Here is a 9,990-nt window from a genome sequence, read left to right on the forward strand (position 1 = left end):
AATTAGTCAAAAACGGCCATTTAGAACACTGACTCCTAAGGGTTTAAAATCTGGGTCTGTGTGCAACCAGATTTCTACATTTGATTAAAGTTTCACTTTGTGGGAATTCATCATTCTGAATAAAGCTATGAATTTAATGAAACTTGTAAATGGCGTTTATTTTTGGAAGATTGCAAGCAAACAGCAGCTCTTAACAGTTTGAGGGCTGTTGCAGGTAGACTGATTGAAGTTTCTAGAAGAGTAGCTGGGCCTGGCTTCCTCACAGCACCACCTACTGGACAGTCAACAGAACTGCTCGTGTCATTCACAGATGTACCCACCTGGGGCAGCAGAACCTTACACCAAAACAGATATTACACCAGAACAAACCCAGCAGCTGCTTTACGGGTTACAAGTTAATCATGAAAAATAATCATATTATTTGTCAGCCACAAAATGAAAAATAGTACAATTATCTTTTATTTTTTGGCTGTGGTTTGATTTTTTTGTTTGTTTGTTTCTTTTGATCCACACTCTTTACAGGCTGATAGCGGTAATGCACTTACCTTATTTTTCAACTTGACCAGTCGACCTGACATCACATTATTTTTCACTTTCTGTCTTGATTAGCAGCATTTGGTTCTGTGCCCCACACTCCAGAGCGGACGGTGGCGCTAGTGCACCTTTCGGGCTGATGCCAGAAGAAGAAGTCTTCACTGTAGTGAGGTTTTGGACTTCCGGTTGTGAACGAGGGAAAGTTAAACAACCTCCAGGAACTTTATCCTTTTTACCATAAACAGTGATGCAGTTTTTGACAAAATGATTCAGTCAACAAGTTTATTGGAAAGCTGGACTCAGGAAAATAACCAGCTAGCTTCTGGCTGTAAGGTAAATTCCTGTTAGATATGTATTTTAACTGCTAAATGTTAATAATATTAAGTTTTAGCTATATTGTTCCTACTTTTCTTCTAAGTTGTGGTGGACTAAGAATGTAAAGTGGCATGTCTGCAGGTAGAAAACTCAGATACATCCTTCTAAAATTTGTCGTTTGTTTTGGACCGATTGTTTCAGCTACAGGATGGGCAAAATGAACCGAACCGAGAGCACAACCTGTTCAGGCAGAGACGATGGTCTTCCGACTTTCACAGACTTCTCAGAAAAATACAAGGTGATCCACAATCCTCTATTTTTTTTTTTTATCCCACCCCACCAATTGCAATTTAAAATAAAAATCATCTTTCGTTCAACTTAGTTCGTGTCAACGGAGTGTCTTTCTTGGAGCGTTTTCACATCAAGATTTTGAAGACGAACAAACCCTCATACTCAATATCAGCATATCTTAATACCACAATGATCATTATAAAATCCACACTAAAGCCTTTTTGTATTTGTTAGATATAATTGTTAATCAGAATAAAATAAATAGCAAACAGAAAATATTTTTTAATTTAAAACAATCTATGTGCATATAGTATTTTGCAGTAATTTATATAGGGTAGAAAAATGTGTTTAGATTTAGGTATAAACAAACTATATATATTCAAGATTTATTATCTTCACTTTTCTAAACATCTAAGTTTGCATAATAAATGCAATGTACATTTTTTTTACATTAATTTATAATTAAATGCTATTCTTCAACTTTGATTTATCAGCTCACACCTTTATTTTTATTTTATCCATCAGTATTTTGTTTACTGAGTTACTAACTGAATGTATACAAAGATTAGATAGTTACTGTATTGCCTGTTTGTTATTAGGGGCAATGAAAAAACACATAAAATGTAATTTTTTGGGGGGCGGGGGACAAGAAACATTCTAATTCATGACTTTTTCAAAACTGACAGTATTGTTTGGATTATTATTACTTTTATTGTTTAACTATGTTTTTCACCGTTGGATCCAAATTCCAATAAACATAGATTTGTATGAGAGTATGACTGAATGCAATTATTGTGAGCTGGTAAGTGGTACAGCTGCACCACTCGATATATCTATTGTACTCAATTAACTTGTTTAATAAACTAAAGCTATGTTGCATTTTTAGTATTTGTGTTTGTGAGGTTCTGATAGTATAAAGTGAAAGACAAGAGAACAAACTAGGAAGAACTTTTTAAGTTCCTCATTTTCTTTACGACTACATAATATAAATAACAAATATATATCACCTATACCTTATGAATACACACATTTAAAAATTTAAATTATAATCTCTCTAAATTTCAGACTTTAGACCGAAATTTAGAGACGTGTCTTTAAACTACATCTGGTTAAAATGCAAAGAACAAGTACCTTAAACAAATTAAGTCAAGTTCACAATTTAGTTTGAATAATGCAGTGATTGATGCCAACTCCAGATCTCATTTTGCAAGTACAAGAAGACAATATTTTAAAATAGAGGCTAAGTTAGTTCTGATGCAACAAACAGCAGGAAAAATGCAACATACCCCACTTGGAAAGATAAGACTTCTAATTTAAGCCACTCAAGCTTAACGTTTTCCACTCGAGTGTCCAGAATGTTACAAAAACTGCAGAAACACTTGAAAAATTTGACTCTAGGAAAGTATAGAATTTTGAGATGAAAAATCTTAAGGAAATCTGTATATTACTCTGTGAGAAGCTCTCATCTATAGCTTTCATCTCATGTGTTTCTTTTACTGTGTTTATCTCTCTCAGGCATTCCTCCTCATTTGGATCGTGCACAGCTGGAGCTTTCTGTCGTTTATAACACTTGTGTGTGCTTTACTGCTCAGTCTCAGTTTGATGAGGCTGAGCTGCTCCTCACACAAACCGCCCAGAGACGTAAGTTTCTGCCTGAAAGCACGGGAACCTTTTACTGTACTGTTGATCACACCAGCTAGTGCCAAAGAGGTAATCTTACCCTGATAAGGTTTTGCTAACTCTCCTACTGTTTACGTTTGTTCCTGGTAGTGCTTCAGATAGCAGGAGATGATCCTGGTACTTCTGACCCTTCTGTGCTTTGGAGAACGGCTCTTAAATCAGTGACTGGCACAGCTTTGCATCGTCGTGTCCTGAGCCTCCTCTGTTTGCAGTGGGGAGTGTGGCTGGCCAAGAGCCGCCTGACCGCTGTGCAAGACTTTCAGGTTGGTTTTGAATATATTTTAACGAGTTATTCCCACCGCTTTATATTGTTTAGAATAATTGAATGTAGTTTGTGATCTGCAGAAAAATAAATTAAATTTTTGCAATGTGAGCATGTGCTATGAGCAATGTTAGGTCTCACATGCTTTATGCCAAATTACTGGTAATACAAGGGAACACCAGAAAAATGTTTTTGTGTTTTCCCTAAGGAGTTTAGGTTGCAGGTTATTTGGTGTTTTTTTTCCCTTCATTATTCCATCATATATGTCCAGCCTTTCAATATTAGTGAATGAATAACTTGGAATGAGTAAAATTTCATTCAACAAACATCTTTATCCAGACTTTGTTGACAGGATCCATTTGTATCAAAAACAATAAACAGTCCTAAATCAACAGGACTGCTATTAGTTTTTTTTAAAATTTAACAACTAAAATTTCATTTTGGTTCTGTTTGTTTTGCATACAACATGATAAAACGTAAGCAAAGACTTGTATTTTATAACCTTGCTACTTAAGTCATTACATAAATAAATGAACTTAAGGTATTTAGGTATTTATACATTCATAAATTTATAAACTTTTACCACAGTGTAAATATCAAATATGATCAAACTGAAGTGAAAATAAACAGAAATGGGTTTAATTTCAGTCTTGAGAGCAGCTCCATAGGGAAATTAATCCTCAACTTTTAAACACTATAATTAAAATGTAATTTGTAACATTTTCACTTGACACGCATATCAGTTGTATTTATTAATTGGTTTTAATGGATTAATAAGAATTGGAGTAATCAAGATGCTAACATCGTCTAAAAAACAACATTTAACGCTGGCAGTAATAAAATGGATTTTGCATGTGAAAACACTCTCATAGTCACTTCATTGTCCGATCGTCTGGATGCTGTTTGTTGTCTATCTGCTGTATTCAGGACAGAGTATAACAGACAAACTTTAGACCTCTTCATGCGTGTCAGAAATAATTTCCTGCAAGGCAGTGGAGAAAACCTCATTTGGCGTTAAAGTAATTTTAAGACCTGCAGCCTGGGATGGGTTCTGCTTTCTTTTTCTGAATTGTTGAGCAGTTTTCCAGAACTTCCTTTAGACCAGTTAGAGTCCTAACCCACAGACTCTCTAAATTCCTCCCAACCATCCAGTTTGCAGCCATTCTGCCCACTAGATTTCTGTCTGTTGCTTCAAGAGTCCCCTGAAAACTCCAAACCCCAAATACCTCGCGCTTCATCCTGGTCTATAATTTGTTTTCTCAAACTCTGCAGTGTTTTATCTCTGTGTAGGTTTGGTTGTTATCAACGAAAAAACTTCAGAACACTCCTTTTCTTTGATGCAGGAGGAGGTGTCTCTTTTGGAGGCACAAAGTGGAGCAGTTTGGAATGATTGTAGGGCTGAAACAAAGGAAAAGATCTCCAATATCCCCATACTGGTTCTGGACCCAAGAAGGCTTGTTGATCTGTTGAAGATCTGCACTGCAATTGTCCAAGGTCAGCAATATTTATACTGGTTGAGTTTTACAATGCTGATTCCAGTATGTGTGACTAAACAACATTTAACATTTATAATATTTTAGCTCTGTGTTCTCTAACACATGTATTAAATTTTTCTGTATTGTATCACTTTTTTTTTTGTCTGCAGTGCCAAAGCTATCAGATGGGCTTCTTGTAGAGAATTATTAACTATTTCCTGTTATAATGACCTCAACTGAACTTTGTAACTGGGAATAATTGTTTATGGTTAGTAGCAAAGTGAAACTGAATGAAACTAGTGCAGCATGTTGGAAGAGTCGAGCTGTAAGAAGACAAAAACAACAACAGGAAGAATTGGCCTCGCACAAATAGTCATATATTTCTGTAGTCATTTAGGTTGCTGGGAAGTTTAAAGCCCCAAATTTGTTTCAGAATGCAGTAAAAGTTGTGTTTTTCACATTTTTTTTCCTTGTAATGCTTCAAAATCAGTTGAGATATTTGGGAATCTTAATGCAGAAAAGTTTGGAGTATTAAAATGAGAAATTTGTAAGAATGATCGGATCTGACAGCTCACTTGTTTCCTAATTACCCAACTCCTTCAGCTAAGACGATCAATGCTATTCCCCTCTCATGTTAGCGGCTGTTGATGAATAACAATCCAAGCGGTTTTGCTCTTCTCTCTTTGTTTTAATAAGGTGCAGAAAGGCTGACGGAGGGTTGGAGTGTGCTTTCTGCTCTGCAGGCTGCTTCTGCCTCGCCTGCTCCCAGAGCTCTCATCGCTTACACACACCTCCTCTCAGGTTCCTGCCTCGCCCATATGGTACATAAGGCCGCTCACACAAACCGTCGATAACAGAAAAAGTAGAGTGCTAGGTTGTTTCATTGCATGTGTGTGTGTGTGTGTTTGAACTTGTCTCTAGAACCGCCCTCAGATGGCACTGCAGTGTTACCGAAAGGCTCTGGAGACGGACCCCCGCTGTGTTTGTGCTCTCTATCAGAGCGCGCTCATCTACAGTCGGCTGGAAAACTCGCAGGCGGAGATACAGGCTCTTCGCATTCTGCACTCGGTGCGTAACCTAAAATAAAAATATTTGTCCAAATAATAAGATGATTTTTGTTGTCTCTTATGTTAATGGATACAAATAAATTGTTTTCGTAATAATTAGTGGGTGTCTTCCAAAAGTATTAATAACCCTAAATAGTTCCATGTTTTGTCATCCATGACAAACATGGATGCCTAAATGTCTTTTATTAGGATTTTGTTTAATAGCTCAACACAAAGTAGAAAGCATAATTACATGTTTTCATTTTTAACCAATATAAAGGTTTTATAAAATCACCCTTTTATAGCGACAGGGACTAAAATTTAAATCTAGATTTTTGATTGGTTCATGCATAAATTTTGATCTAAACCATAATCTGACTGTGTTTGACATCATTTTTCTCCTGGTTTCTTATCTGTTGCAGCCTCTAACAGGTTTTCTTCCAGGATTATCTATATATATCTGAATTTAGCTCCAACCGTTTTCACTGTCCCATCTGATAGAACACATCCACACAGCATGATGCTGACTCCACCATGTTTCTCTGTGGGGCTGGTATGTTCAGGATGATGTGCAGTGTAGAATTTTTTTGCGTCGTACATTGCTGCTCAGGCCAAAACGTTCAACTTTGGGTTACAGAAAAACAGTCTATAATCACATTAAATCACACTCAGGTTGATTCTAGATCCTAATCAGGTGTTTATTTAGGAGTTTCAGTGTTAAGGGGGCTGAACGCAAGCCTTCACCATCCTTCTGAGATGTTTAAGTTGAAAAACAGTCCTGAATTTCCTTCCACCTATTAAATATGCACTACTAATAAAGTTGTGGAACGAATTGTAACAAAATTGGAAAATGCTCAAAGCATACAAATGTCTTTCCCCAAACACTGTACATGTGTTTTGTAGTTGACTAGATGAGCAAATAAGTGAAAAACTAACTTTTTATCACTGAAAAATATTAAGTGAGTTCCAAGTGTGGATACTGAAACAACAAACCTCTTTTCTTCCGTAGATGTTGCTGTTACCCTCGACTACAGAACCTGCCATGGCTGCAGACCGTCTCCTCTCACCGTCCTTATTTCTCTGCAGCCAATCACTGAGCAGCCTGCTCTCTGTCCCATCTGCACTCAGTGTCCTTCACAGTCTGGCTCTCAAATGCGTGATCCACAGCAGGTGAGAGAAGCAGCATGGTGGTCCATGTGAATTCCTTTCACCCGACACATATCATGTATTTGAGAACGTGTCAACTTTGTTGTTAAGAAATTAGAATATTTCTGCTTGTTTAGGGTGTCAGAAGGCGTGGAGTGTTATCTGGACCTGCTTGCTGCTCTTCAGTCAGAAGATCAGCATGGTGTAAGAGCAAACATGTTGACGGTCCATTTCCAAGAAGTCACGAATGAAGTAGTATTTCTGAAAAGTGTTATTTTGCATGTTTATGGCCTCAGGTTCACGCTGCGGTCTCCACCCTCCCCAAGTTACCCAGACTCTACCTTGAGGCTGGAGCAGCTTTACTGATGGCCCGGCGGCCTGCAGACTGTATGGCGCTTTGTGACGAGGTCATCGGGTCGACTCTGGATCTGCTTCCAGAAAAAGTACTGTTGGAGGATCCAGTGGCCAGGAGAGTGGCCGGGAGCGGGGAGGTGACGGAGGAGGCAGAAAATGGGTTGGTAAGGCTGCTCTGGACAGCAGCAGCCTACCTCCTTCAGGGTCACTGCTACTCTCAGCTGAAGGACTGGAAGCAAGCAGTAACCCACTACACAAGGTCTGTGGTTCTGGTTCTGGGCTGGTTTTACTCAGACTGTTTCTGTGTGGAATTCTGAATAAACACTCAACATGGTTTTCTGCACTGTAGGTGTATCAACCTGTTGGTGAAGGTGCACTATAAAGACACAGGTGGAGTATTTTTAAAAAAAAAGTATTTTGGAATGGATCTCTAGTCAGTCTCTTCTTAATTGCATGCTTCATTACAGGTTTTTCTCTACAAATGCCCTGCGCAGATAAAGATGCTGAGCAGGGTGTAGACTTGTGTGTCCTCCAAAGACTAAAGGGACTTTCATTAGCTGGTAGGGGGATCAGCTTCGCCCAGATAGACCGGCTGAGAGAGGCCCTCAGAGACCTTCAGCTCAGCCGGCAGGCCCACCCAGGTATGCACACCACAGCTGTGAATAAATGAGTGCAGCTATGATTAAAGATGCATATCTCACAGTGTCCTCCGAGTTCTGATCCGAGCGTGTATGATAGTATGTTAGTGCCCTAACGGCGCATTTAAAGCTGTTTATTTTTCCCTGTACACCTTCAATATGTGACAGGGTAAATTAATTAAATGGGTAAAATAAAAATATTTGTTTGCTTTACAAATAGAGGTATGGGGAGATTTGTTGGTAAGTAAGTATAGCCATGTTTGAAACATAAATTAGTATCAGAAATGCCTTCAAGTTTTTCATCAGATCAGGATCTCAAAAAGAAGGTTTTGAATTTATGTGGTAAACTCCACTAGACCATCTCCAAGTAGTGTATTGTTTCTGTGACAACAGTTGTCGGTATTATAAAAGAGTATGAGGTTAATAGGAAATGCAACTCAAATGACCCAAAAGCATCCAAGCTGAACTCTGAGGTTAGCAGTGATTGATGCAAATAGATCTGCGATAGAGAATCAAGTTAAGGGTGACATTTATTTTGTCAAGGCCATTTTAATTTGTTTAATTATATATAAACTTCAACTGCCCCAATAATCTAAAACAATGCTGTAAACATTAATGGATGCCATTTAACTTTCGTTGATTTTTAGCAATGTTTTTGTTTATTGCAAAAAAGTAATCGTAAAAGCTTGTTGCACAGAGGATGTGAGAATACAGACGCAAAAATAACCTGTGCCTATAAACAAGAAACCACAAAATACAGATCAAATGTCTGTGGAAATACTCAGCCCACTTGCAGGCTTTGTAAAGGGAAAGTGGGCTGCTCTCTAGCGGTGAACATGTCAGATTGTGTATTTTTGTGATTGTGTATTGTGTTGAAATAGAAGGAAATATGTTATTTAAAACCACTGTGTGGGTACTTGTATTACATTGTCCTGTTTTCAATCACATGATCGTCCAATCCTTTCGGTTTCAGAGGGTGTGAGTGCCAGGCGGTGGTATGGGGAGGTGTTGTGGAGGCTGGACAGGAAGCAGGAGGCGGCTGCTTGTTGGGAACAGACCTGGAGCAATCCCATCCCATCCTTATCAGAGTGAGATACTTTATACTCTGCTCTATATACAGGCTTTTCCTTTTTACTGAAATTCATATCAACCAGTAACAATCTGTTAGATTGGAGTTTGGGACTTTAAAAGGAAGAAGTGAAAAAGAAATTAGAAATTGTATAATTTGAATTATTTAGATCTGATTGAAAAACACAGATTTAAGAACATCTAGAGATAGGGAAAACCTAATTATATAACCTGTTTACTTTGTTTTGTCTTATGGTGGGAACCTCAATTCTCTTGCAGGGCTCTTCCTGTGTATGCACAAGAACTTCAGTCTGGACCGTTGCTGGATTCTGCAGAGCTGCGCCAAAAACTACAAGAACTTGGTCCTACCTAGTCAGCTTAGAGGATAAAAAAGTAAACCTAATCACTTAATGAACATTTGGGGCGGCCTGTGCAATAACAGTCAAATGGTAGCAAGAAAATTATGTGGAGAGAATGAAATAAAGAAACTATATTTATGAAAACCCATCATGTGATCTGTGTGTGCACATTTCTCTGTAAGTATGTTACTATCAGTTAGTCTGCAGCTGCAGAATTTGCTTTTCTGAGCAACCACCCTGCAACCTTTAGATGCTTACCTGCCCTGGCACACCTAAATCAAACAAAGCAGGAGCTATGTACACTGGCAAAAGGTTTGACATTGTTCTGGATTTGGTTGATTCACAATACTCATAAGGATCAACTGGCATAATGTTCTGTGTTGCTATATCTTTCAATACCTAATGTGACTGGATAAAACTATTTATTCCTGGTATGATGTACACTAGCCACTGAAAAGTCAGAGTTCTAATGTCTAAAAATTGTAAAATTATACAAACCGTGGTGGAGGACAGTGAAGCTGGAATAAGTTCAGATGAGCTGACATCTCCTTAACCTTCAAAGTTGGAACTGGAAATGACATGTTTATCAATCAATGGTCAACTGTCTAATTTTAATTTCAGAAAGCCTTGTTTTTTCTCTCTCTTTCAAAGTGTGTTTTCTGCCTTAGGGAAGAAATTGGTATCACAATTTGCTCCGTAGAAGTGCAGTAAATTGTATTGTTTTAAAAGAATTATTTTGAAACGAAAAGTCAGGCTTAATTTCTAAATATTTTCAGGAAAAAAGTCAGTTCCTTACAGTCAAATAATTTTAAAGTCGGGCCT

The 9,990-nt window shown here is 37.9% G+C and overlaps 1 protein-coding gene across 3 annotated transcripts; it reads left to right on the plus strand.

Annotated features, from left to right (window-relative positions):
* The first annotated feature begins 651 nt into the window (after positions 1–651).
* fancg (FA complementation group G) lies at positions 652–9,316 on the plus strand. 3 transcript variants are annotated; one of them, XM_015027665.1, is made up of 14 exons: positions 652–867; positions 1,051–1,147; positions 2,656–2,781; positions 2,911–3,083; positions 4,426–4,576; positions 5,254–5,378; positions 5,479–5,625; positions 6,613–6,773; positions 6,887–6,953; positions 7,046–7,362; positions 7,453–7,493; positions 7,571–7,744; positions 8,715–8,829; positions 9,089–9,316. In XM_015027665.1, exons 1-14 carry the CDS (start codon positions 799–801, stop codon positions 9,180–9,182), a joined length of 1,857 nt encoding a protein of 618 aa, XP_014883151.1. In that variant the 5' UTR covers positions 652–798; the 3' UTR covers positions 9,183–9,316. The 3 variants fall into 3 exon arrangements, with proteins under 3 accessions (XP_014883151.1, XP_014883152.1, XP_014883153.1); XM_015027666.1 differs by having other exon boundaries at positions 1,054–1,147; XM_015027667.1 differs by having other exon boundaries at positions 1,057–1,147.
* The last annotated feature ends 674 nt before the right edge of the window (positions 9,317–9,990 follow it).

Source organism: Poecilia latipinna, unplaced genomic scaffold, assembly GCF_001443285.1.
Source record: "Poecilia latipinna isolate Pla-1442-1.1 unplaced genomic scaffold, P_latipinna-1.0 Scaffold104, whole genome shotgun sequence".
In the NCBI taxonomy this organism is placed as follows: domain Eukaryota; kingdom Metazoa; phylum Chordata; class Actinopteri; order Cyprinodontiformes; family Poeciliidae; genus Poecilia; species Poecilia latipinna.